The sequence below is a fragment of the Talaromyces atroroseus genome, assembly GCF_001907595.1.
Source record: "Talaromyces atroroseus strain IBT 11181 chromosome Unknown scaffold_7, whole genome shotgun sequence".
NCBI classification, from domain to species: Eukaryota; Fungi; Ascomycota; class Eurotiomycetes; order Eurotiales; family Trichocomaceae; genus Talaromyces; species Talaromyces atroroseus.
Genome location: NW_017971439.1, coordinates 1,435,731 through 1,462,923, shown reverse-complemented (window position 1 = coordinate 1,462,923; position 27,193 = coordinate 1,435,731). Strand labels below are relative to the sequence as shown.

At 45.1% G+C, this 27,193-nt stretch overlaps 12 protein-coding genes across 12 annotated transcripts; 5 read left to right on the top strand and 7 right to left on the bottom strand.

Moving 5' to 3' along the window:
- Nucleotides 1–565: 565 nt before the first annotated feature.
- On the bottom strand, nt 566–1,072 carry UA08_05951 (hypothetical protein; the record flags this gene model as incomplete). Its single annotated transcript, XM_020268277.1, has 2 exons — nt 566–708; nt 760–1,072. The coding sequence occupies 2 exons, from the start codon at nt 1,070–1,072 to the stop codon at nt 566–568; spliced, it is 456 nt and encodes a 151-aa protein (XP_020119250.1).
- A 1,429-nt stretch (nt 1,073–2,501) lies between these two features.
- Nucleotides 2,502–3,602, top strand: UA08_05950 (hypothetical protein; the record flags this gene model as incomplete). The annotated part of the gene is made up of 3 exons (XM_020268276.1): nt 2,502–2,720; nt 2,780–2,927; nt 2,980–3,602. 3 exons carry the CDS (start codon nt 2,502–2,504, stop codon nt 3,600–3,602), a joined length of 990 nt encoding a protein of 329 aa, XP_020119251.1.
- Nucleotides 3,603–4,375: 773 nt separating this feature from the next.
- On the bottom strand, nt 4,376–4,732 carry UA08_05949 (hypothetical protein; the record flags this gene model as incomplete). The annotated part of the gene is made up of 1 exon (XM_020268275.1): nt 4,376–4,732. One exon carries the CDS (start codon nt 4,730–4,732, stop codon nt 4,376–4,378), a length of 357 nt encoding a protein of 118 aa, XP_020119252.1.
- Nucleotides 4,733–6,721: 1,989 nt separating this feature from the next.
- UA08_05948 (hypothetical protein) lies at nt 6,722–9,453 on the top strand (the record flags this gene model as incomplete). The annotated part of the gene is made up of 2 exons (XM_020268274.1): nt 6,722–7,179; nt 7,266–9,453. 2 exons carry the CDS (start codon nt 6,722–6,724, stop codon nt 9,451–9,453), a joined length of 2,646 nt encoding a protein of 881 aa, XP_020119253.1.
- A 2,139-nt stretch (nt 9,454–11,592) lies between these two features.
- UA08_05947 (Alpha-amylase A type-3) lies at nt 11,593–13,395 on the top strand (the record flags this gene model as incomplete). Its single annotated transcript, XM_020268273.1, has 6 exons — nt 11,593–11,771; nt 11,831–11,855; nt 11,935–12,050; nt 12,101–12,209; nt 12,270–12,460; nt 12,504–13,395. The coding sequence occupies 6 exons, from the start codon at nt 11,593–11,595 to the stop codon at nt 13,393–13,395; spliced, it is 1,512 nt and encodes a 503-aa protein (XP_020119254.1).
- A 651-nt stretch (nt 13,396–14,046) lies between these two features.
- On the bottom strand, nt 14,047–14,457 carry UA08_05946 (hypothetical protein; the record flags this gene model as incomplete). The annotated part of the gene is made up of 1 exon (XM_020268271.1): nt 14,047–14,457. One exon carries the CDS (start codon nt 14,455–14,457, stop codon nt 14,047–14,049), a length of 411 nt encoding a protein of 136 aa, XP_020119383.1.
- A 1,264-nt stretch (nt 14,458–15,721) lies between these two features.
- Nucleotides 15,722–17,215, top strand: UA08_05945 (hypothetical protein; the record flags this gene model as incomplete). The annotated part of the gene is made up of 3 exons (XM_020268270.1): nt 15,722–15,788; nt 15,921–16,767; nt 16,846–17,215. The coding sequence occupies 3 exons, from the start codon at nt 15,722–15,724 to the stop codon at nt 17,213–17,215; spliced, it is 1,284 nt and encodes a 427-aa protein (XP_020119382.1).
- A 282-nt stretch (nt 17,216–17,497) lies between these two features.
- Nucleotides 17,498–18,787, bottom strand: UA08_05944 (hypothetical protein; the record flags this gene model as incomplete). The annotated part of the gene is made up of 2 exons (XM_020268269.1): nt 17,498–17,701; nt 17,777–18,787. The coding sequence occupies 2 exons, from the start codon at nt 18,785–18,787 to the stop codon at nt 17,498–17,500; spliced, it is 1,215 nt and encodes a 404-aa protein (XP_020118988.1).
- An 815-nt stretch (nt 18,788–19,602) lies between these two features.
- On the bottom strand, nt 19,603–21,196 carry UA08_05943 (hypothetical protein; the record flags this gene model as incomplete). Its single annotated transcript, XM_020268268.1, has 3 exons — nt 19,603–20,040; nt 20,100–20,783; nt 20,840–21,196. The coding sequence occupies 3 exons, from the start codon at nt 21,194–21,196 to the stop codon at nt 19,603–19,605; spliced, it is 1,479 nt and encodes a 492-aa protein (XP_020118987.1).
- Nucleotides 21,197–21,757: 561 nt separating this feature from the next.
- On the top strand, nt 21,758–23,383 carry UA08_05942 (Kynureninase 2; the record flags this gene model as incomplete). Its single annotated transcript, XM_020268267.1, has 5 exons — nt 21,758–21,950; nt 21,983–21,997; nt 22,027–22,364; nt 22,437–22,888; nt 22,951–23,383. 5 exons carry the CDS (start codon nt 21,758–21,760, stop codon nt 23,381–23,383), a joined length of 1,431 nt encoding a protein of 476 aa, XP_020119334.1.
- Nucleotides 23,384–23,465: 82 nt separating this feature from the next.
- UA08_05941 (hypothetical protein) lies at nt 23,466–25,806 on the bottom strand (the record flags this gene model as incomplete). Its single annotated transcript, XM_020268266.1, has 6 exons — nt 23,466–23,909; nt 23,968–24,875; nt 24,930–25,342; nt 25,403–25,458; nt 25,518–25,683; nt 25,736–25,806. 6 exons carry the CDS (start codon nt 25,804–25,806, stop codon nt 23,466–23,468), a joined length of 2,058 nt encoding a protein of 685 aa, XP_020119333.1.
- Nucleotides 25,807–26,520: 714 nt separating this feature from the next.
- UA08_05940 (hypothetical protein) lies at nt 26,521–26,886 on the bottom strand (the record flags this gene model as incomplete). The annotated part of the gene is made up of 1 exon (XM_020268265.1): nt 26,521–26,886. One exon carries the CDS (start codon nt 26,884–26,886, stop codon nt 26,521–26,523), a length of 366 nt encoding a protein of 121 aa, XP_020118986.1.
- Nucleotides 26,887–27,193: the final 307 nt, after the last annotated feature.

The following is a 27,193-nucleotide window of genomic DNA, read 5'->3' as shown; positions in this document are numbered from 1 at the left end:
CCGACGATGCGTGTTTTAGCACATTGGATTTGGCCATTGTCCAGTGAGACTGTCCAGGTGCTGGCTAGTTCAATGCGCCTTGCATACTGCAGCCTGTGATTTATCCCGGCTTTGCTCCTCCGCTGCAGAAAGGAGAGTCGCTGTCTAGTATTTACCCCACAGCAAGATGCAACTTAGTCGAGGCTTGATTCCGCCTGACGTCGTATTCGGCTTCAATCTACAAGGTTGTTGGTTTTACTGGACAGCAAGTGGCCCGACATTCTTCCGAGGTATGAGTGCGCGTGGCGGTGAAATCAAAGTCATTTGAAGACGGTGCTATCAAAATTGGAAGGTCATTGGTCTGGGACAAGAAGCATCCCATATCAGTTTGTCATGCTATAGCGAATGGGCAGGATTTCATTGCAAAAAAGGTGGTCAGTAAGCAGCAAATACCACTATTTCTATTACTATAGCTACAACCACTAAGAAAAGTAGCAGTGCAAGTAGAAAAAGAGAGCATTCACGGACGGATGTGTACAAGCGATAATACCTTCACGACATTTTAAGGAAAAAAATCATCGTCTATCTAAAAGACCACAAAGATTTCTTCCCGATGAGAGGGCCACGGATTAATCCTCCAGTACTGGTCGAACTGGTACTTGTTCTGTTGCCATTGCTTGCTGCCGCCGAAGTCACACAACCAGTCAGACCTGAAGGTAAGTGGATTAGCTTCAGAGTGAGAAAATAAAAAGTAAAGTAAAAATCCCGGCCTGAACTCACTGCACGCAGCGCTACTACCCTCCAGTGAGTTGCCATTCTGGCTTGCTTGGCCGGATCCAACCGAGCCCAGATATCCGTTGGCATTTGAAACTGAGCTGGACCCAAGATGGTTTCCATCTCCATCATCGCTATCCAGTTCGAGCCATCCATCTTCAATAGGAGATATATCGCCGAGGTCAAGGTCTTTCGCGTCGATGCCGAGAGGCGTTGTGATGTCCTGGCGGGCTGAAATGGAGCTTGGAATGAGTGGGAGCCCATTTGTCCAAATGATGACGCTCATACCGATTAGCATAGCGAAGGTGTGGGAACGCATTGTTGCTCCGATGGTGTCAAATCTGATGTGAATATATCTTTCTGTCTGGGTATGACGATGGTTTAACGAGAGTTCAAAAAAAAAAAATCAAGGAGATTAGCAGCCTATTGTACTTCTATGCACATATCATAGGGTGCTAACAGGCCAGCCCCCAAACCTTCAATGTAGTCACTGGAAGCCCAAGAATTGATCAGGAAACATACCTGATTAATATTTAATCTCCACCGTGAAACCGTAATAATGAAACGAGACTAGAGTTGTCATAGATCTGGATTGGGACATGGTGCTTCACGATTGGCTCAATGGAATGAAGCAGGTCATATTCTACTTTGGAGACTCAGTCGACTGTGTCTCGGCCAAAGTGTCATCAGTCATATTGAGTTTAACCTAAGCCGACTGATCATCATCAGACAGAGGCTTGAGATCGGTTAGTTCAACTAACCAAGAGAAACTCCGAGAACCTGTGAATCTTCAACCATCGGTTGAGACCAAAAGCTATTCCTGCGTATAGCCAATAGCCACGAAGCAGCACCAGGCCTGTCCACATAATCTACGCTTCGTATATTTGGCTAAAGAAAAGAAGGAAAACAAAGAAAGAGCAACACCCTAGAGACAAAAGAAAAATATAAATCTGTTCACTACTATATAGCCAAGGATAGGTATATTATGCGGGGTATTTGAAACTCCAAAATAGAATTTTTATACTCCGTACCCAGGTAGTGCAGTGTATTTTCCGGTCATCAGTCTTGTGTCCCGAGCAACGATTCGGCGAGGTCTATTCCGTTCGGAGACAGAAAATTAACTATCTCTGATATTGGCGGGTTCTGATGGGGGAGGCAGAGCAACAGCAACTCTGCTGGCATTAATCAATAGTGCGTCATTGAGAAGTAACTAGTTAGTTAATATGAAATATTGCTTACATATTTCAGTGAACATCTAGTTACGGGATCGACATACGAGGTGTACCGAATCATGTAGACAGCCAAGAATTAAATCAGACATAGATTGAAATGCAAACAAAACTGAGAGACACACTTCGTAGGAATAACGAAGGTTCAGCACAGCCACACGTTGAAAAACCTGACAAGATGCATGTGCCCGCGGGCATACAGCAGTTTCGGCGTATACTAATAGTACTTCGTGGTATACGATGGAGGACCGGAAAGATGCAAAACTATTGATATTGGCAAGCAATGTAACCTCTTGGTATCCTCAACCCGTCACGATACCCTGATATGACCACCTGGTATGATCCTTGATGAATACGAAGATGTGGGTAGCTACTAGGGAAGAAAAAAGATGTATATAAGGGACGAACAGTCTTGTTGAAGATTGCTTGTGTTTTTTTCTTCAACCTTCCGGGCTGATTCTACTCTTAAGGCACTCTATAAAGTCGCCGGGTTTGTACTTGAAGATATTCATGAGCGCTATGGCTATTACCATAACATTTGGTCCTAATGGCCATTATCACGTCAATAAGGGTACAGGAGATGAACAGGGTCCTGATTTCCACTTCTTGCCTATTTCTGGGTCAACAAAGCTTCGTCGCATGCTAAATGAAACGAATGAATTGATTGTTTGTCCCGGTGTCTATGACGGTCTGTCAGCACGTATTGCCATGCAGCTTGACTTCAAAGCGCTTTACATGGTGGGTTCTACTATCCCACTCTATTGTAAATATACCATTAATCAAGTATTACATCGCAGACCGGTGCAGGTACTACGGCATCACGATTAGGAATGGCTGACCTCGGTCTCGCTCAACTGCACGATATGAAAACGAATGCGGAAATGATTGCTAACCTCGATCCTAACGGTCCGCCGTTGATTGCTGATATGGATACTGGATATGGAGGTATGTATTGCATCACCCACCGGAAAATTACAAGCTAATCACAATCCAAAAGGACCTCTCATGGTGGCCAAATCCGTACAACAATACATCCAAGCCGGCGTGGCTGGATTCCACATTGAAGATCAAATGCTCAGTAAGCGATGCGGGCATCTAGCCGGAAAGAAGGTTGTTAGCCAGGAAGAATACCTCACGCGGCTTCGTGCTGCCAAATTTACCAAGGACCGACTTCAGTCAGACATTGTTCTCATTGCTCGGACCGATGCACTGCAACAACACGGATATGAAGAGTGTATCAATCGACTTAAAGCGGCGCGCGACCTTGGTGCTGACGTTGGCCTACTGGAAGGATTCACATCAAAGGAGCAGGCCCGTCAAGCCGTCCAAGATCTAGCCCCCTGGCCGCTTTTGTTGAACATGGTGGAAAATGGTGCTGGTCCTGTAATCACGACACATGAAGCTAAGGCGATGGGGTTTCGGATTATGATCTTCTCTTTCGCCTCATTGGCACCGGCTTACATCGGCATCAAATCTGCTTTGGAGAGACTCAAAACCGAAGGTGTGGTAGGCACGCCTGAGGGTCTCAGTCCTAGGAAGCTGTTTGAGGTCTGTGGCCTGTCGGATTCAATGAAAATCGACGCTGATGCCGGGGGACTCGCCTTCACCAATGGAGTGTAATGTCATCACTACCTGTATCTAATGTTCATATATGTTCGATGTTCTTGATTTCAATAGGATTTTATAGATTCAATATATAGGTCAAGTAAGATTTGCAATTAAAAAACGAGGGGTCATCATGTTTAATGAATATTTAGGTTCAAAGTAATAGGGCTACCTATTGCAGCCTTGCATCCAGCAGTGCTTATTGCACAAATGCACGTAATGTCAATATGCTACTTTTTTCCCCCGAATCGAGCATGAGTCATAACGCACAAGAATCCCGACTCTGAGTAAAGAAGGGATTGCTAATAAAGTCTTGCTTGTTGTTCAACCGGTCATGCTGAAGAGAAGTACAAAACCTAGGGGGACACTTAGATTAGCTAGGTAGTTCAAATACCGTGTACCTCTAGTGTTTCATTATCAAAGACCTCGAGAGTGCTATACTGTCTTCGAAAATCTCTACTTCGCTCGTAAATACGTGAGTCTTGTCCTAGTACGCCAATACAGCATGTAATCCGCTATGTACTGCATACCTTTTTGAAAGTGGGTGGCGCAGCCTTTCGATCACTGGGTAAAAACCACAATGACAAAGGCCGGAGAAAACTGTCCGTCCGTCCTCCACAAATCTGATACTCATTGCCAATTTTTAAACTATGCTCGAAATGAGAGCCACGTACAAACGAACACCATGCCGTTAGATCCCAGCATTTACACGGTCGTATGGTTTGCCCCGCCGTCTGCCTTCTCGACCGTAAACACCATGGCTGTTTCTTGCTCGGTCCTGGCTACGACTATGCACGAGTGCTGCTGCAGCGCTCGCGAGTCAGGTCAAGGCATTCTTTCCCAACTTGCAGCTGGGGTCTGTTGGTGGGAGTTGCAGCAGGCTTTCCGTATTGGTCGCCGTAGCGATGGTGGTCGTGGTCGTGATTTATTGCGCGACATTCGACTTGGGGATGTTTTGGTTGCTCAAGTTCAACGAAGCAAAACCAATTCCCTGTATCGGCGATATGTGGCTGTTCCTGGTTCTCCAGCTTGGCTCGATCCTTGTTGTCGTAACTTGGAAATTGGGCGAACAGAGGCGCTGGAGAAGCGGATTGCGAACCGGCTGATGCAGTCAAGTCGAAACACTTTCTTTTCTTGGAATCCATTCTGGCGTCTTCGGCGTAGTGTGTATATGCATAAAAATAACGCTTGGGATGAAAAATTTGGTAAAGAACCAGTACATAGTTTGGAGAGCGTGCCGTTTATCTCCGTCACGATGCTGTACTCCTAGAACTAGATAGATCTTGTTCGGTACATGAGCCCATAAACCATGTGTAGTCTCACATGTGTAGTCTCACATGTGCAGTCTTGCTCACCATTTTATTTGATATCGGATACATTAGATAGGAGAGAGAGACAGTATGGACAATATTAACAAAACTAGCCTATAAACTCAACTTCTGCTAAATTCCGACGGACTAGTAGGCGCTATGATTGATGAGAGCACATTTGAGGTACTTTTCGAAGCTTGGAAACCAGCAGCACATAGTGACCAGTCATCAATGCACACTATCGCTGGGCTTCTTGTCGTCCCCAGCAGCGACGTAGGCATACGAAATAAATCACTAGCTAGCTCTTTTTCCAGACCCTAAATACACATCTATATTTAAAGAAATAAGATTACTAAACTTCTACTGGTTGACTGCCGGCTAAATACTAGTAGTACTTCACTTATAAAATAAGCTGACAGCGGATTATGACGCATGTAATCCACCATGTTAGGCCGTGATACATGTATTTTACGGGCGTATCAAAATCTGCGTATGCGCAATACCCTAGGCTGAAAGTTACACGAGCCGGGATGATTCCGGATCTAGCCATATATAGACTAGGAAATCCTTAGCCCTGTTTCAGATGAAAGAGAAGAGAGTGTTCATTGTTATTCTGAAGGTGCAAACTGCTGTATCAATCTTTCGAGATATAACGGCTTGACGACATGCTCCAATAGTTATTTCAAGACTTTATCTCTTTTTATAGATCATGATCCCACAAACCGTGCCTGGCGTGCTGGATGAAAGTGGCTTGGGGCCAATCAAAGATGAACGAACCACCTCTCTCACAGATGCACACCTCACACGTATAGATATTCGTTGACCCGCCAGGTTTAGGAGTCAATGGCGAAGCAGCCCCCAAAAGATATTTCCGGTGAATCTTGTCAAGGTGCTGTACAAAGATGTACAAACACTATGGATAGATTAAGGAAAGAGTTGGGGAAAATTCAAGATGGTAACAGCTCCAGTGGATTTCAGCTTCATGCCAGATTTCAGTGGGAGAGAGTCAAATATCCACTCAAGGAGAGCACAATCCTTAAGTTGCGTGATATCCTCCAGGAAACAAAATCAGATTTAATTCTCTTATTGGCTGCCTTGCAATTGTGAGTTGTTACTTTCGAGTAAAAAAATTCAAGGAATGCTCATTAAAATGAATTCATTAGTGAATCTTCTATTAATGCCAGCCATCAGCGGGCTAACCTCTCTGATAAGATGGATGAACTGTCGTTAAATATGGTCAATATTAGTACACAAATGGCAGATTTCCAAGAATGGAAAAATGATTGGTCACATACCTCAGCTTACAAAGTCACCACTTCTTCCTAACATCACCTCTTCTAGATATAGAACACAAAAGTATCCTCGACTGGATTTGTAAAATCGACCCATCAATAAAACACAGCACTATAAATACAAAGAGAGAGCCCGGCACATGCAATTGGCTATTTCGAAAAATCGAATTTCAGAAATGGAAGACGCAAGGATCGATATTGTGGATTAGAGGCGCGGGTTAGTATCTTATTTTCTTTCACTACTTCATCAACAAAGCCTTTGCGGGTTTCAAAGGGTGTTTAATAACAAAAGTACTAGTGGGCTGCGGGAAATCGGTTATCTGGTGAGTTCCAAAATCACTTTAGATTCGCACTACAGTTTCTGATCTACTATTTAGTTCTGCAGCGGTCGAACATATGAAAGCTTTATTGCACAACTACACCGAAGACTTTACTTTTATACTTTTATTTCTCCTTCGCTGATCGGTCCAAGCACAACAGCGCTATATGCTTATCATCACTATTGCGTCAGCTCTGTGTAGACACGAGCATAATGGCCATGGCAGAAAAATTGCACAAGAGATTCCATAAAGACAAAAATCCTGAAGGCATGGATTTCAACGATGTCCAGATATATCTCCAGGCGGCAATTGCAGAGTTAAAGGGGAAGAAGGAAGTATATGTTCTAATGGATGCCCTTGACGAGTTACCAGATGATCGAGAAGGGTTACAGAGGGCACAGATGCTAAAGTGGATAACGGAAACTTCAAATCGAGAAACACACGTTCACATCTTATTCACTAGTCGAATGGGCTCCAGTTGTATGGATATTGAAGCAGCCATGAAATCACAATCTCGACTGTTCCAGGTTTCGATTGACACGATGACAAACCGCGATGACATACGGCTATATATCGAAGGGCAATTTCGGGCTAATAATAACTTGAACAAGCTGAAAAATCTTGCTCAAGTGAACATTATTGAGAGACTTATTGGGAAGTCGGATGGAATGTTAGGTCTCTAGATTAGTCTACAAGGCCTAGACTGGTTACTTGAAGCACGAAATCAGATTCCGGCTACTGACAATGGAGAACTAGGTTCCAATGGGTTAGCTGCCAGCTTGATGAGCTGAAAGATCTCCAAATTGCGAGATCAAAGGATGTTGAGGAAGTTCTAAACTCGATGCCACGTACTTTAGATGAATGTTACATGAGGATCTTACAAGGAGTCAACAGTCGACTCCAAACTGAGATCATCAAGGCGTTACACTGGATATCGCTTTCATTTCAGCCCCTTAGTCTCGAGGAGGTGAATGAGGCATGCATAATCGACTCAACTAGGTCACCTGCTATCAAAAAAGAAGATCAGTTCAGCGGAGAGGGGATTGCGACCCTTCTATCAAGTTTCGTGAGTCGAATTGGTGATGGAAAAAAACACCTGTCTCTATCCCATTTCTCGGTCAAGGAGTTTTTCAAGTCAAGCACAATCCAAGACAGTGAATACTCCAAGTATGGATTCTACGAGAGTGGTGCCCATGCTTCCATCGCCGAAAGTTGTATTGCCTATATTTATTATTACAGTTCTTGTCCGATGCGTCTGGGCACGCAAAGCGACTTGGAATACTTTCCTCTTCTATTTTACGCATGTCGATATTGGTTTGAACACCTAAGGCTTGCTGAAGAAGAGCAGGAAAGGCTCGCTCCTTTCGTGATCAAATTTCTTACCTCTTGGGAAGTATATCGCAATGCCTTGAGAATATACAATCCACTTTATCCAGAGAAGCTGTTTCCTTGCAAAATTCCCACTTTAGCTTCTCCCCTTGGTTGGGCGGCTGCTCTTGGACTCGAGTTTCTCGCCGAGCGGCTTTTGGAAGAAGATTCGAAAAGCATTGATGCGATCCAGGACATACGGTACTTTACACAGAAACATGAGGAAACTGCTGGACTCGCAACACATCCGTCGATCGAGTTCATGTGTGAACTGTGTGGTGGCGAAGAGATGCCAGGAATTGTGGTTACACAATATGCAAATCCTATCCGAGGAACAGCCCTTATGAAAGCTGTTGCTCACGGCCATGAAAATCTCGCCCGGCTACTGATTGAAAACGGAGCAAACGTCCATGTTCAGGAAAAGGGCTATGCAATGAACATCGAGAGTGCTTTATCCATTGCGTGTGGTAAAGGGAACGAAAACATGGTGCGTATCCTATTGCAGGGTGGCGCTGATCCAAACGAAAATTGCGGAGGTGAATCTGCCTTGAAACGGGCTATACGTGCACAGAGCAAGAGTATTTGCGAGATCTTGCTAGAAAAGAAAGCTCACGTCAATGAAAGCGAGTCAGCTCAATACTCTCCCCTGATGACTGCAGCATTAATGGGAGATTCAGATCTATGCAATTTGCTCTTAAATAACGGAGCCGATATCAATTGGAAAATAGAGGAAGAAGCAGAGGGTCTGATTGACGCACTCTCTATTGCGACGAGAAATGGCAGTGTTGAACTGGTGGATTTATTTCTTTCTCGGGGTAGTCAAATTCGTCCTGAAGCTTTGTTTGGATCATTATCTGCGATAAACATGATGGAAGATTTGCCAAGCGACGCATCGAGGTATAACAGGGTCTGTGAATTGCTCATTAATGGCGGGGCAGATCTCAACCCTGTCTCAGAAGCTTTCGATACCCCCCTTGCGATGGCTCTCCACATTGAGTGGTATGATATTGCCAAGTTGATGCTCTCGAAAGGCGCACAAGTGCATCCCGATGATAGCAGTTGTCTTACTGCAGGTAACACACTGGTAGCAGCGGTTAAAAGCCTCGATATGACACGGGAAATTCTTGATATGGGTGTTGATGTCAATGCGCAAGTTGCTTTCGTGGAGCCATTTGCTGAAGGGTACGATTACGACTATCGACACTTTTCAAGTGCCCTGCAAGCGGCTGCCTTTCATCATAATCGTGATGTCGTTAAATTGCTGCTGAATAGAAATGCCGATCCTGGAATCACTGGCCCGCCTTATGGCAGTGCATTGTACGCGGTGGTCGGACGAATAGTGTCGGATCAATTTGTGTCGAGCGGTGACCTTTCAGTAGCTCAGCAGATATGTGAAATGTTGCTTGCAAAGGGAGCAGAATGGGATAGAAAATATGGCCCAGAAGATGAAGAACGGATGGCTGAGTGTATGCTTGGATATCGAGGTCTCACTGAATGGCAGAAGGGCAGCATTCCGTTGAATGCACCGCTTCAGCTCGCCAATGGAGGAAATACATGGTTTCAGATTGTTAGTTGACGTTGAGATTCTATGTTTCTTCCTCCATGCCGACAAAACCTCTATTGAACAGACACACTCGTATTAAAAAGAGTCCCTCAAGCTTCTACTAATTCAAACTGAAGAATTTATCGGACTAAATATAACTGGAGTTTACACGTTAATGGATACACATTTCATCAATGTGCCCCACTGTGGTAAAAGTACAGTATCATCAAGTATTTGTAAGATGATTTTTAACGGTCCACAGTACCAATGGTACTGTATAAAATGGAAGTCATAAGCAACTTAGAGCCTAGCTAGAGTTTATAAACGGTGATGCGCAATATGTGGTTTTCCAAAATCGAGCTCCAACTTGAAGCTATCTGCAACTGTCACAAGCGATCTTATGTCCGGTAATCATAATACTTCAGAATATTATCTCTCACAGTGCAATTGATCTTCGGGATTTCTGGATACTGTTTTTGATACTGGTATGTGATCCACAAGGATCTCTCCTTCTAGCGGCTCGTAGAATTGTTCCAGTAGCGAAAGACTTCTAACCTTACTACAATGTGGCGGGCTTTGAATATGGCAAATTGCTGGGGTCTTTGGAATTCATGGAAATTGTATGTTCTGGTGAATAATATCTGGTACATTTGGATTGTCGTTGCTCACGAAAACGGGAGGACGATTGATTGCCTTGAGATAAAACGAGATTTGGGATAGGCTGCGAGATCTGCTATCGATGTTCTCTGGGATTATGGAGACAAAAAAGAGTAGTGACATGAATGAGAAATTCGGAAAGTCGTGAGGTTTGCATGTTTGAAAAAGGGGGGGAAAGCTTTGGGAGTGAACTCGGGGAATTTTCAACACAACTAGATAGAACTCTTCCAGAACATTCAGACAGGTACTTTTTCTTTATTTACACAATCATATATCTAACAAACTCTCCTCTCGTCCCCATATAGTTATTTTATGTAATTAGCGCTTGTGAAGGAACAAATTTTAGTGCACTCCTGAATTGTAGCAGCTATCCCTATGCATAACCAGATTCCATCTGACCCTAGCTTCTAAGTCTCCAATTCTAGTTCAATGAAAGGTTGATATCATTATTTTATAATTATCTCGATCATCAATTTGTTACTTAACTTGAACACTCTATCTACAAAGTGGATATTAGGTTTGGGGTTTATTGCTTGCTGAATATTTTCAAGTGTAACTGCTGAAGCGTACTGAACAATCCTTCGAAGTACATGCATCATATTCTCATTAGTATTTATGCGTCTCCTGCTTGACTTGTTCATTGAACAACAAATTCATATTTCCACCTAGGCCAAACATTGACAGTCCCTGCTACCTTCAAATATACTAGACCAATCAATGCACCACGGCTATGGAGGATTTGCTGAAGTCGTCATTATTGACTCTCAGAATAATATACTCATCAATGGCATGTTCAAAGGCTAAAAAGAAATAAGTAAAGCAGAAATAACTGCAACAAGAGTCACCGTCAACCTAGGAACTCCTCCTATCGTACCAAATATAATGCGAGCGCTTAACCATAAGCTACAGTTCATTGTAGGATACGCCCTAGCTGTACCGACGTAGGTAGGTACATAGCATTTATACCCCTTTTTGTACCCCTATTTCAAGGTTAACTGAGCTCGTCATTTTCAATACATTAATTCGTTGGGGAAGTTTTTGAGTGAAAACAAAAGGAAGTAGTGAATGTCAAAGCTGGCACTTGAAATCCGAGACCTCCTCGTGACATTCAAGAAAAATTGATATGATCTACATAAAAACATTAAAGCAGAACGCCACCAAGCATACTCAATCATTTTGCAGCACATAGCTACTATACACGGTTCTGTCGGCAGATGCATTGCAACACTAACTAAGATTAGTCGTAAATGTGAAACGACGGATGATGCGAAGCCCTAAAATGACCCGCTTTGGGAAGTTTTGAATCCTGCCCACTGCCCAGACGTTGCAATCAATCTGGTTCAAGTAGCGTACTTCGTATAGAAGGTTATTTGCGCCTTCTAGAAGCTTGGGTTTGTGGGAGTATGTATACCTGGAAACGAGTATATAAGAAATGGCCCTGCTCTCTAAACTGCGGTCCTTTCCATGCTAGTTACTAGCCGACTGAGCCATTCGTTTTAATCAACAAAAGCCGATATGAAATTTTCACTCGCTGCAATCGCTGCTATTGCAAGTCTTTTGGCGCCGGTGGTCAAAGCTGCAACGCCGGATGACTGGCGCTCGCGCTCCATCTATTTCCTTCTTACGGACAGGTTCGCTCGGACGGATAATTCGACGACAGCAACTTGTGAAACGCTCTATGGTGTATGCTCCAAGTATGTTGTTGTTGTTAAATCAAAAACTATTGACTGACGAATGCTGTATAACTGCATAGGACTACTGTGGAGGATCATGGCAGGGTATCATCAACAAGGTAACCAGCCCTACCACCTGCAGGCAACCACAAATCAAGATGTGAGTACTGACACAATTGTACAGCTGGACTATATTCAGGATATGGGATTCACGGCGATCTGGATATCCCCCGTGACCGAGCAATTGCCCCAATCAACTGCGGATGGAGAGGCCTACCACGGATACTGGCAACAGGACATGTTAGTCTCCTTCTTCTTGTCCCTAAACTTTCAACTGATGTAGGTGAAAGCTACGCTCTCAATTCAAACTTCGGTACGGCCGAGGATTTGCAGAATCTGGCTACGGCTCTGCATGATCGCGGAATGTATCTGATGGTTGATGTCGTTGCAAACCATTTTGTAAGACCCAGAACTGATGGTATAGTTTGAAATAAACTAAACAACTAATGATAGACGTAGGGCTATGCCGGCGCGGGTGACGACGTGGATTATGCCATCTTCAATCCGTTCAACAGCGAAAGCTATTTCCATCCGTTCTGCTTGATCACTGACTACTCCAACGAAACCATGGTCGAGGAGTGCTGGGAAGGTGACAATATCGTCTCACTTCCTGACCTTGATACAGAGAGCACCGCAGTTCAGAATATCTGGTATAACTGGATTCCAGAATTGGTTGCTAACTACTCCAGTAAGTCTCACCCGTTCATATGACAATGAGGACGAGGCCACGGCTAATGGGAACTATGAGCCAGTCGACGGCCTACGACTCGATTCGGTAATGGAAGTTCAAAAGGACTTCTGGCCAGACTGGAACAGCGCATCAGGCGTCTACTGTGTCGGCGAAGTAGACGACGGAGACCCTACATTCACCTGCCCCTACCAGAAGTATCTTGACGGTGTCCTCAACTACCCAACCTACTTCCCGCTCGTACGCGCCTTTGAGAGCAGCAGCGGGAGCATCTCCGAACTATATGATATGATCAACGAAGTGAAATCTGACTGCGTGGACTCTAATCTGCTAGGCTCGTTTTCAGAGAACCACGACAATCCACGCTTTGCGAGTTACACTTCGGACTTCTCGCTGGCCAAGAATGCGCTTGCTTTCACTATTTTGTCGGATGGTATCCCTATTATCTATGCCGGTCAGGAACAGCATTACGACGGTGGAAACAATCCGTACAATCGCGAGGCAACCTGGTTGAGTGGCTATGACACTTCTGCAGAGCTCTATACGTTTATTGCTGTGTTGAACCAGATTCGGAATTATGCTATTCAGTGGGATAATGGGTATACGACTTATAAGACTTACCCGATCTACCAGGATGACAATAATCTTGCTATTCGCAAAGGCAGCGATGAGAGCCAAATTATAACTGTGCTTTCAAACGTAGGCACAGACGCTGATTCATATAGCTTGACAATCTCCGGGACGGGCTATACTGCTGGAGAAGTACTCACAGATTTGATCTCCTGCACTAATGTCACTGTTGATGACAGCGGGGATGTCTCTGTGACAATGACAGGCGGACTGCCGAGTGTGCTGTATCCGACTTATAAATTGGTCTACGACGGACATCCTTGCTAGAGTCGTCATTCATGCCTAGATTTGAACTCAAGTGGTATCTCTAGTACTTAGGTGAAGCTGGATATAAGTATACCTCACTTGAGATGAGCAATCAAAGGCAACCGGTTATTATCAACCATATAGACAGTACGGTATTAATAGATTTGACTCCATATTTCTATAAACACTTTCATTACCTGTAAAGTGGCCTGGGTAAATTGTTATATTACTGGCGAATTTGAAAATGTGGCTACGCAGCGAACACGCGAGAGAGAGAAAATGTGAAAAATCATAAATGCAAGAGAGTAAGGTATATCACAAAATAATACCCATTGGAGGACTTTTTTTCAGAGAGAATGTATAGTGCATATAAAAAATTCGATAGTTGAAGCTAGGTAAACTGCCTAATGTCTGACATAAAAAGTAGCAACAGTCTTGATCATAAAGTAGATCAGGACGAAAATAGTAGGTCCGTAGGTTGCCACAGTAACACAAAGCGAGATACATACAAAAACTAGTCTTAGCAATTGGTTTTGGACATTATGTACTGAGTTGGGCCAACGCATAAAATGGGCTATCCAGGTAATGATGTTAGCAAACCTGACATTGCACCTAGCAAAGGGAGCATTAATTACCTAATCGCTCTGATCTAGATGCAAACTGCACCATTCTTTAACAACTGACATTCTCCAAGTAGTACCATTGGTATCGATCAGAGGCAAGCGGGTTATCATCCACATGCGAGCTGGACGATGCACCTGGGTAAAGCGTAGCAGTTGTCGAAGGTCCCACGGCAGTTGCAGTGCCCGTCAAATCCAGGTCATTGATACCATTGATGCACCCTTCCCAGCTCTCGCCGTTCAAGGTGAGGGTTCCACAGCCACCGGAACAATCTACCTCTGCGAAAGCATCCGCACGGTCATTGTATAGGTCTGGACTGTCGCTTGTGAATGCTTGGAATAAGCAAGAAACAGAGTTGCTTCCGCCGAAGTTGACGGTGGATTGGCTGTTGCTGATGACAAAGGTACACGCGGTAATGAGGCCGGCGTTGGCAATGAGGGCAACTAGAATGTTTCGATACATGTTGATTGATTCCTTTCGTTTTCAGCAAGTTAGCCTAGTAGAATAATGTCAAGTATACTGTATCAGAACTTGAAATAAGAGACTCGCCGAGTAGATTATTGGATAGTCTGCTGAGGCCTTTAGGAATGAACGAGGAATGGCAAGTAGAAACTTACATTGCGTGAAGACAGGCCTTTCTTATACCCAGTCCATAGTCAAATCCGACTAGTAGTTAGATTATTCATCCAAGTACATGTAGTTACCTGGTTTAGGGTATACTGTATACATCATATGCGGAGTACGGGGTTCATCTCCGCAAATCCCCCAAACATTGGGGCCGTTGCTGACTCTGGGGACTGTTGATCTGGACATCACGAAGGAAATACTTCAATCTTTGACTGGGAGACATTTTCAGAAATGCCGCGTCTAGATGAATATGAAGTCATATCTGACTCAGAAAGAGCTGCCCCCGCAGCCTGTGCGTTTCATATGGGCTTATGATTTGAGGCATCTTTACACAAGAAAATGAGTTTGGATTTGTCCATGTCAGCACTAATATAATCATGGCCTTGGAGCTTAGAGTAATGATCTTCGGCCAAGAGGTTGTTGCAACTGCTAAGGACGAACGGCATAGTTGATTGGTGTGAGATTGAACCGCCCTGAGCTCGAATACGGTGAACAAGCACATCGAAGGATTCTAGAATGACATCTGACATGGAGATTTTTACTCCGAATGACCGGTCTTTTGTCCGGAACTTGGAGGAGTAGATCCGAAATGTCTCAATCGTAGGACCTTGCATGTTGATCACCAGGAGGAAACATCAGTCGAACCAGGTCCTTGGAATATCCTGCTTTCATGGCGGAATACAATCATTCCTATTCGTCGTTCAGGGATGGCTATCAATGCATGTATGTCGATTCTCCCGGAGCGTGTTGACTATGTCCAGTGATGTTGTAGGAATAGACCACTTGGACAAATTATTTCTTGGCATAACCAATCTGCTCAGGTTGGCGTGGTTTCGATTTCCAGCGCAATTAATTCAGTCTTTTTCACCTACCTATATGCTGCTTCCTTCTTGCTTTTGCATAATTTTTAATATTATCATGCAGATTGATTCAAGTAGAAAATAATAATCGCCCTCCAAGGAGAACATAAATGTTCTCTCTGCTTCCGTCGAGTGGATCCCGCTAGCTGCCACGAGATTCTTAGGGAAGCTCCCGCTCCGCACTGATCACCTCTCCTGGCGACAACTTCTGACATCCCCAGTGTCGACTCGTCTTCACAATGGCCGGCCTTTTCCAAAATATTTTTGGCGGTGCTGGCCCTTCTGGTGCCGCCAAGAGCGACGATGGTAAGTCGCTTATCGCGTACTCCCTTCGCCGCAATTGCAGCTCCCAGTCAAATCGGTCGCACGAGACTCTGCTGCGAAATCTCCCACCAGCTAGGCAACTCCCTGACTGACTGCTTGTCTTTTGACAATTAGATTTCGCCGACTTCTCCAGTCCTTCCGTCGCAGCTGGTTCCGTGCCAGCTGGCTCAGCCACTGCAGCTGGTGGCGTGCCGTACACTGCATGGTATCGTGTCTGGGAAAGGGTTGGCCCACGAGACTTTATGCAAGAAGCGTTCATCCTGCCTTGCATTATCCTCCTACTATTATTCTACTCCTGGGGTACACGCAAAAACAAGAGCAAGGCCAAATCATGGGCAGTTGCGCATGCACCCGTGCTCGCGAGCGAATTTGCCATTGTCGGGTTCGGCGGTGTCCCCAAGAGCTCGGTTGAAGGTGTTGCCTCTGAATTGAGCGAGCCCGAGAAGCTGTTGAAGGAGAAGAGCAAGCAGGAATACCAATTGTATGCTACCGGTCGTCAGAATGTCGCTTTCCTTGATGTGTCCATCAAGCTCGTCAAGCGCTACAACCCAATCATCTTTCTTATGGACAATGCTCTTGGGCTTTTCACGGATAGCTTCCCGCCGCCGGTCGAGAGAGTTGAATCGACTCTGTACACTTTTGATGGCAAGGAGAAGGATATCGTTCCTACGCCTACTGGTGATGCCTCTTCCCTCAAGGTGCCCAACTCCACCTACGACGGGTTCATCTGGGCTGTTGTGCACAAGAATGCTATGCGTCGTCTTCGTCAGGACCGTTACGATGCTTCCATGACTTTCACCAAGGACAATGCCAAGCTACCGAACTGGGTGACCGTTATGACCGAAAGTGCTGAAATCACCGATTTCTTGCTGACCCCTCAGTTGATCAAAGCTATTGAAGAGGCCGGTGATGATTTCGAATACTTGATCATCACTGATCAGCCTGTTGACAAGCCTCTCAAGTATGTCTCTTCCCCAAAAAAACAACAAGCATATTAAAATTACCAGACACAACAGAACTAATACATTCCCATCCACAGGATCGAAGACGCAACCCCCAAGAAGCGCATTCAACTTTCTCTCCGTCTTCCTTCTAACGGTTATGAATCTACTCTCCCCCTCTACAGCCTTTTCACCCGTCTCCCCGACACGCTTGTCTCCGGGGCCCATTTCCGTCCCGAAGTGGGCCGCAAACTACGTAATGCGCGCGAAGAAGAGATCCGCAAGCTGCGCAGGGCCGAAGAAGAAGAGAAAGCAGAGGAACGCAAATACGCCGCGGAGAAGCTCAAGAAGGAAGAGCGTGAACGCACGCTGCGCGGTATGACGGCCGAGGAGCAGAAGCGGTATTTGGAACGAGAGAAGGAGAAGGAGCAAAGGAAAATGATGAAGAAGAGTACTCGGCGGGCGTGAAGCGGCTATAGATTCTTTCTTCTATTATATTCTCTTCAAGGGGAGGTGGGGAGGAGTGGTGCTATTTTTCTCTTCTTGCTTCGTCTTCTGTTTTAATTTACTCAAATTTTACCCCCGTCGTTCTGAGGTTGAAGGCAGCGAGTGGAATGTTACAAAATAGGGGTGGCTGACTACTAGTTTACTCATTTCGAGTAGTATATTATTACATTTTTAAGATGATGAAGATACAATAATGGAAATTATACCAAGTCCAAGCAAGTCGTCTAGGGGTATATACATCAGTTAACGACTCAAAACGCATTCCCCCTTCGTCCTATCCTGACTCGCTTGCTGGCCCATATACCATCCTTCATCAATCAGTCGATTCTCAATGTCAAGCCAGTACTCTGCTTTCCCATTAGCGGCTGATTTGAGATCGAGATCGCCGAGGCGGAGGTCGATAGTTCCCATCTCTAGATCCGTCTCTTCTACGTCGGAGGTGGGGAGCTATATGGACCATTCATTCAGTCCTTGCTGAGCAGGCGTGAAGAATCAAACCTCAAAGTCTGGCGGTTTACTCACCTTCAAGAATATTGAACAATCTCGCAACGTCATTGAAAGTGACATCTCTCTCGACCCGGACGGCGGACCATGCAGGCCAACTTTATTGTGTAGGCGTTGCAGTGAGAGGAGTTTGAGTAGTGTTGGATGACGATAAAGCCGCCGTGCGATGATACGGATTTGATTCGGATATGGGCGATGGCGGGCGAAAATATTGACTATTGTGCGTTGTATGTCTTGTTCGTTGTTGGATATGAGGTCGAGAGGGCAGAAGGGTGCTTTTCCTAGACTTGATTGGATGCGGTTGGTATGAGCATTTAGATATACACTTGCATTATCGGCAGCTTTCATGTCTCGCAATGCGCATGTGCGACAGCGTTTTGCGGTTGGGGGGGCTGAGGGTGATTGGACGAGCCATTTCGGCTTCAGTTCTGTGACTGTCATCGTCTTTTTGGGGGGTGTTGTTGGGTGTTTTGTGGGAGTATTGGTCATGTCAGTAATGAGCATACCCAATGGTTCGTCAGTAGCTAGATAGACGCCATGACGAATAACGGGTCTTCGTTTAGGATATTCCGCCCGTTCGCTATCCCGTAATTTCTCATTGCAGCGCTGGATCAGGGACGGTGGTACGCGCACAAGAGATTGATCTACTAGTTCTTCTGGTGCGAACAATGGCTGTATCGTTGAGTGGAAGTCATTCGCTGTCTCTCTATATGGCATGCCAAAGCGGACGTTCTTTCTGAGACGAAGGAGTTTCCCGCTGGTGATGGTAATACCCAAGTCAAAATCGGCATCGCCATCGATGTCGGCGGTCATCAAATCATGATCTTCGACTTCTGTCGGTGGTGGCGTGGCATTGCCATAGTATTCGACCTCAGAAGGCTGCAGGATTGTCTCCTTTGCACAAGGAGCAGAAGGGGGTAAGAATATTCGATAGACGATGTTCGCGCCTCCTTCGGCAAGGTATTCGAGCTGCAGATCTTCTGACAGCTCGGGGATGGAGTCTGCAGCGATGGTTGGTCCTGATATCATGTTGGCCTCGTTATAACTAGTATCATGCCACTCAACCCTGACAATTTATTGTGTACCAGAGCTGGTTGATACTTTTTTTCAGCGGGGATGTTAGTGATGCATAAAGTATTTCCGAAAGAGACGCCGTAGCCTTGCGAATCCGGGGAAGGACTAGTCCCGATGAGGACTAGTCGATATATGCCCTAATTCTCCATGACAGACAACCTCCATTTGTATAGTTTGAGAAAGATGGGAGAGAAAAGATAGATACATAAGTCGTCGGAAGTGTAATAACGTGAATCACATTATTTCTCTGCCAGAATATATACCTAGGTAGGCTTTTCTATCTACTACTTGTATTCTTCCCTTCGTCGTCATTCCAAGCAATTCACCATCACATCAACGTTGTACCGAATAAGTTCATGGAATGGTTTTTATAAGACAGCAGTAAAATTTCTTCATAGAAACTAATTCTTTAGTACCCTGCGTGTATGAGTCTTGGAAGTGGGTGGAATCATCTCGCCAACGTATATACTACTGCCTTGATTTGTCACTACCCTCAGCCTAACAGCCTAAACTCTAGTGCAGAGTTCAACCAAGTTGGGTTAGAGCTTTTTAAGGAGGGTTACGTTCAAGGAAACATTAGCCCTAATCCGGCCCCAAAGCAAAATAAAGCAAAGTCTATATGTCTAGAGTTTTCTCTGCAGCTTCAACTTCACAGTAAAAAAATCGTGAGATGCGAATTTATGCATCATAGTCATCAACTCTCTAAATGCTTGTATATACAGCCAATCACCTAAGTACAAGTGGTCTATCAAGTAGATATCTAAGCATATCTAGTCAACAAATCTCGCCGCAGCCTTAGTCCCATCTCTCGTCGCCTTCAAAAACGGAATCAAATCTGTTCCTCCAGTGCCATAAAACACCTTATTTTCCTCGCGTTTGGTTTCTTTTTCTTCAAACGATAACGAACCACCTGCCTCGGCTTTCATTCTCGACGTTGCACTTGCAAGGTTGACTCTTTGCGTACAACTTCCCGTGGATAATCCGTTCTGACGCTGAGGCGGCGGCCGTGATGCCGGCGCAATGACATATCTTGAGACAATCTGGATATGCTTATCGCGGAAGCCGCCTAGTTTCATAACCACTGCATTGTATGCCTGTCTTACAGCTGACGAGGCGGGGAGACTTAGTGCATATGGTCTGATGTTAGTGATTGAGGCGACATGTTCGAGGAACCGGCGATGGGGACCGGGCATGTAGTTTCTCATTTCCTTGAATATGTTAGATTTTTTTTAGAAATTTTTTATTAGGGAAGAAATTAATGGCTTACCTTCATAAAAGCCGTCTGCTTATCATTACTCTTCTTGCCCTCAACCTCGCCACTCGCCGTATGCTGAATCCCCAATGCAATATCAAACAGCTGAATCAACGAGCTCTGTGCATTACTTCCACCACTATACTGATGCCATTCGCCCTGGCCATCGCCAAGATCATAAAAGACACCATTCGGCAGGCCGGCGGTAGCCATATTCTTCGATCCGGCTAGGAGCGGTCGAAGCTGATGATAAAACACCATGGGGTCATTTCTTTCATACATCCTGTCCAATATGCGGCCCAATTCATCTATGCAGTCTGCCATTTGGGAAAGAAAGTTTGTGATAAGTGTGTTTTTGGCTTCGATCGTTATGTTGTGACTCTCGCCGACGGCTATGTGGATCGCGTTGATGGTGTCGAGGACTAGACGGATCACTTTGGCGCCGCAGGCTTCTATGGCGACTGATACGACGAGGAACCAGCGTTCGTCATCGGTGCCTGTGAAGGAGTTGATGGTTGTTATGTTGTCGGGATTGGTGAGGTCTATGTCTTCTTCCTCTTCCTCTTCGTTGTTGGTGGTGTTTTTGTTCGTGATAGTAGTGAAATTCCATAGATTCAGGGCCGCATATGTCGCACACGGAGGCAGTTCCAAGCGAGCAGCAACTTGTAAAAACGGGAGGGATATGGATACTGGGAGTCGCTATAATATCTGTCAACATAGTTCCAATGTAGACGCCTAGGTATACCGGTGCTCACATTTTCAGCCTTCTCCCCACCCCAGATGTACGCGTGAGTCAAAAATCCAAGTATGACATATGCTCTCTGCCATTCGGCCTCATCGTGATTTTCATGATCATTTTGTGATTGACTGTTAAGCCCCTCCACCGACAAAACCGGTAGATCAAGAACTCTCCTCCTAATCTCGCCTGAACGGATAAGTTCAGGCAGATCCGGCATGATATCCTCCCAGGGCGCATAATACGGGTTTGAGAGTTTGTGAAGAGGGCGGCTTTCTTTGTTCATAGTTGTAGTAGTAGTACATGGCAAAAAGCCAGTTTCATATGATATGCGGAAATCATCGAGGTTGACAACTGCTTCGGGGACGTCTAGCATTTTGAAATTTTGTTTGCCTGCTTGGTAGAATGTAAGCTAATGGGGATAAAGAAAGATGAGCAGATGAAGTAGGAGAGAATAAGGGCAGGTATTTAGTGGTGTATATAGCCAGAGTCTTCCAACGATGATATTTGTACATGTAACCACATTATTCAATGACTAAATAAGTCTGCTAACCCATTCTAGTCTCCCATATTCCGTGTCATCCGTGATAAGAGTATATTAATTCATATTCTACCAGGATTTTTTCGGCTATCTTGTGAAGCGTACTACGTAGTCGTCACTTTTTTCCTAGGGTTTTGCAACGGCTAGACACGGATATGACGCGGAAGCGGGAACGGATGCGGACACGGATGCGGAAACGGATACTAGATAAGTGATAGAAATTAGTAGCACGACGTACTATGTAACTAGCTATAATTTGATTAATATTTGATAAGCTCTATTATTGTCCCCCTCTTTCGTTCTTTTCCAGCGCCGTTCGTGAATAAATTTGAAGTTTTCTCTAATAAAAGCGATAGTTATCGTTTCCTCGTTAGAAATCCGACGACGTTGATAATAATGGCACCCTCAGCAACCACAACACCAGTGGCTTCTCAAGCGGGAAACAGCAAATTCCAGCCATTCCCAAGCCATGCCACAAGTCTTGAATATGCAGCGTCACTCGATGCTGCGGATCCTTTGAGATCATTTCGGGACAAGTTTATCATCCCTTCAAAAGAGAATCTGAAGGCTACCAAGTTAGCGAAACCGGGTACGTTGCTGAAAATAACTATACTTATCAAGATCATCTTGTTAGAGGTACGATAGTGCTAATGTGCCCATAACAGGCCTCTCACAAGATGAAAGTATCTATTTCTGTGGCAACTCGCTTGGCTTGCAGCCGCGCGCTATAAGCGAATATATCACCGCCCACCTAGACACTTGGTCATCAATCGGAGTAAATGGCCATTTTAGGGACATCACAGATTCCCCGCTGAGACAGTGGCAGCTACTGGCAGAGCAGGCGGCCGGTGACATGTCCCGACTAGTAGGTGCTGCGCCTGAGGAGGTTGCTGCTATGGGGACATTGACGGCGAATCTACACTTGTTGCTTGCTAGTTTCTATAAGCCAACCGAAACTAGATCCAAGATCCTGTTGGATTGGAAGGCTTTTCCTAGTGACCATGTGCGTATTGTGTACCTTTTTTGAGAGAGAGAGAATTAGGGGGAGAAACGAAGCTGATACATGACAACGTAGTACGCTATTGAGTCTCAAATTGCCTGGCATGGTCGGAAGCCCGAAGAGACAATGGTATTGATTGGTCCAGACGAAGACGAATATGTCATTTCGACTGAGAAGATTCTGTCAATTATCGACGAGCACGCCGATGATGCCGCTTTGCTACTGCTTCCTGGAATCCAGTACTACAGCGGACAATACTTCGATATCCCAACAATTACTCGACACGCTCAGTCCCACGGTATTGTGGTGGGGTGGGATCTTGCACATGCTTATGCAAATGTGGACCTCAAATTGCATGACTGGAATGTCGATTTTGCAGCCTGGTGCACGTACAAGTACGGGAACTCTGGACCGGGAGGAATGGGCGGTATTTTCGTTCATGAGCGACATGGTTCCGTGGACTATAGCCAAGGAGAAGACAAGCCATTGTATAGACATCGTTTGACAGGCTGGTACGGTGGTGACCGGTCAGTGAGATTTAAGATGGACAATAGTAAGCTTGAACCATTTCCCTATCTGTATCCAATAGTCTCGCTAACCTTGGCAAAGAGTTCAAACCCATCCCCGGTGCTGGAGGTTTCCAAGTTTCAAATCCATCGGTCATCGACTTGGCTTCATTATGTGCGACTTTGTCAGTGTTCAACGAAACTTCTATACAACAAATTCGAGAAAAGTCCCTCCTTATCACCAGATACCTCGAGTTCCTGCTGTGCGCTGACACGACGGAGGAGACAAGGAAGTTCCGTATTATCACCCCATCAGATCCTAATGCTAGGGGGGCACAGTTGAGTTTACTGCTCAACCCGGGACTTCTGGATCGAGTCGCTCAACGGTTGGAAAATGCGGGTATCATTTGTGACAAGCGACAGCCAGATGTTGTGCGAGTGGCTCCTGCTCCATTGTACAACACCTTCACAGAAGTGTGGAAATTTGTGCACGAGCTAAAATCAGCCATCCAGTAGTTTAACTAACTAAATGAACCTGTGAGCCAACTGATGTCGCAAAAATTAGAAAATCATCATGATAATAAAGTTCAATAAAGGATCACAAATTTCCTGCAGTAAACCAATCTTCCGTGGTACGAAGAAAATCCTGGCCCTGGCTGAAAAAGTTCTCGGCAAGCATAGAATATTGATCTCCGTAAATACCTAACTGCGTAGGAAGCAGTCCAGTATTGAATCCATGATCAGCATCCTGATGGACAAACTCAACATTGCTAGGAGTCGTATATGTTGCTGTCCGTGATGATACTCCTATCCTGGTCGGTTCAGGCAACGGAGTCGTGCTAGAAACTTCAGAAGCCCTCTTGGTGCTTTCTGAAAAGAGTGTTGATCCAAACAGACTACCTCTGTCGTCCGAAAAGCCAGACGAATAATCGAGTATTTCCCAGAATCGAGATAGATCAATCACAAGACTTTTGTCCTGTGTTCGAGTGTATGGAACATACGATGCAGAAACTGCCCCGTTCAAAGCCTTCAACTTTTCGGCCTATTACACTGTCAGTATATCGTATTGATCTATACATTCGGTTATAGGCGAAGCAGACCATTTTCGCCATGTGTGGCCACTCTTTTCCCAAGTCCTGCACAAAGCTCAAGCAGCTCCCAAAACGCTCTTGTTTGTCCTTTCGAATATTCTCGTCTTCCGTGAAACTTAATTGCAGTTCGATGGTTGCCACAACAGCAGCACAATAACCCAAAAACGGGTCAGATATCCGAAATGTCTTTTCCTCAAAATACCTTACAAAATATACGATCCAAGAAGTATGCGTCGAGATCATATCTGATGAGTGTTGAAGAAATATCTCAGGGATGGTGCTTCGATGATTGCGGAGACTCAAAGAAAGCAACAGCGGGTGGTTCAGGAGGCAAAGAATCGTGTGATACATAAATTGATTGAGAAACCACGGACCCCAATAATCACGGTTCGACTGCAAATCGTCCGCAGACCTGTCCGCAAGACCTGAAAACTTAAACCGGTGAACATAAGGAACACGAGTCTCACTCTCCATTTGCAATGCGATGATTTTGGAGTATTCTGACTGTGGAGACCACGGGGGGAAATCGCTAGGCTTGCCCCTGCGCTTGACGTACGCGGCAGTCCGGGAAAATGTCTCACTGAGTAGTAAGAGGTACGAAACAATGCCTTCATCTTTCATCCCACGGGCAATTCGTACTTCGATGCCTGAATTATCGACCTTTGTGATATCGGGCGCGGTCCCTGTACTTTTGGGATACTTTGTTAGGCTGTCCTGGCTGGCAAATTCCAGGATGTGCACGTCTTCGCCGTGCAGTCGACGTAAAAGACAGATGCTCCAAAAACATCTGCGACGTTCTTCCCTGACGACATGACTTTGTATAGATGATTGTTCAAAGGCAAGGTTGGCACATCTCGCGAGATCTAAAGCGAGACTGCTATGTATAGTTGCTCGATGAGTATTACCATCTGTTGGTGCTATTAGCCAAATGAAGATGATCAGAATCAATAAGAGAAATTATCACGCCATACTTGTAATGTCAATCATGCTCAATATACAGAGGGTCTGGAGCGTGGACATTTCAACCGGACCACTTAAAACTCGCTTAATAACACGTTCGCGTGCAGCTTCCACATAATAAGCAACAAGGTTTTGCTGCGACATAGTTTGACCGTTTATGGTGTCTATTAATGCGGGTGAACAAAACCTCGTTGCTAAAGCCAGGATCGCAAATATGATTTCAGGGTCGCGATGGCCAAGGTTCGCCAGAAAGGTTTGTCGATGAAATAGAGGGAGCGGCTGACAGTCACAGTAGATCAAGAAAGCCTTCGCGACTTCAAGCACCTTTTCCCATGTAGGAAGAGTCTGCTCATTTGTATTCCAATTTGGCAAAGAAGGTGATGTGTGGTCCTGATAGGATGGGGTGTCTGCATGACCATGGCGTCTGTATAAGCACGAGCATCTTAGTCAAGTGCTGATGATAGGTTTTTTTTTCATTTCCTACCCTAGGCTCTGTAGAACCTGTGTCATCTGTGCCTCTAGATGTCCAAGGCGATATTCCTTCAACGAAATCAGGGTCAGCACAGTACTCTTTCTCCGGCAATAGATGGCTAGCATACCATCCCCGGAGGGCCATCGATTGAGCTCTCCGATCGCGCATCAATGGCCGGGGTCTCAGACAACCTCGGAGACATGCGCCGGGTAGAAATATACGTGCAAGTCTGATTTAGTCGTGCACAATGCGAGCAGACGGGCTGTTCTCCAGGGCACTTCGACTTTTTGCGTCTAGTATTAAGTTTAGCATAATACAATCTCTTGCGGGCTGGAATAGCTTTACCTGCAAGGCTCACAAGCCAGGCTCACGCGCTTGCGACGGCGACGGTCCTGCTGGATGTTTCTCTGGCTCATTGTGATATAGGGGTGCTGCGTAGTTCGATAGGAGACAGCAGTTGGCAACGAAAGATGAGGTCCATGGACGGAAAGAGCCGTGTCTGTGGGGCCGTCCATAGGTAAATAACCACCACAACTTCAATATCTATCTGCATCACCGCGTTATTTCAGTTTCTACTTCCAACGTTGTACTGTCTTTATTCCTAACCAGAAGTAACGCTGGTTTGAAACTGGATCGACTACCGATGAGTATGAGATTCTCATCTAGAGAATATATTTTTACTTTGATGGGATTGCTCTTATCCTGTCCATGAAATCTAACTATAATACAGCAATGTTATGAAGCTGACAGGAATTGAATTGCTATCTCGAGCTTTTCAGCATAACTTCATCCATTTCAAATTCTCGCTGTCAATCCAAAATTGTAGAGCATCATAGACTTCATCCCCCTTTCAATCCCCCCTGCGGACATTTTTGCTTCTATCTATGTCGATATACTCCCAAATTTACAGAGAACAAATATCCTGGTCTTCATGGTTAATTGAGGCATAGAGGACAGATAATCTGAAGGCATCATCCATCCACTAATTTCAGCATCTGGGACACCTTCGTTAGACTCAGCTTTTATGGCACCTTGTACGACTCCCATCAAGGCTAGTCACCATTATCAGTATTTCAAAGTTCGATAACTCTCACCAAGAATCATCGCTGCTTTGTTGAAAACGTATTACACTAAGTGCCATATATAGCAATTTCTATTACGGGTTTGCCAGGCGTTTGAGACAGAGCCTGTGCAACGGCTGCGCGAAAATTGCGGTCATTAGGCAGGAAGCCATGCCTTTGACGAGGTTGACCGACGTAGATGTAGTAATCCCAAGGTCGTTGAAACTTCTGGTCATCCAGTTTCAAATCCTCCTTGATGTTCTCCTGGTACTTGGCGAAAGATAGTCGTCCAGTGGCTCCCAAATTCAAGGCACGCGGACCAGCTGATAAAACAGCATCATCCACAACCACCAGATCGCTCAAAAGTGTACGCAACACCACTATGACTTTTCCAAGATTATCCATCACGCTCGTGTTTATAGTATAGAAAGTCATGTCGTCTTTACCGCGTGGAGACTTATCGTTCGTTTTGACAGTAATTGTAATGGAAGAATATGAGGTTCGACTATACCGTTTGCCATCAAAGTGCCATTTTCAGCGCTAGTGGCTCTCTGTGCCTCGTCCTTTTGCATGACCATAGCTGCAGATCAGACCGAGATGAAGTAGAGGGTCGATGAGGATGATAAGTGCGATGAAGGAAAGACGAAAGATGAAAGATGAAAACTTCAGACCGATGAGAACACGGCAGACCCTAAGGCGTTGTATGCAGAATGGAAAGCATGAAAAAGTCGATATCCAGAGA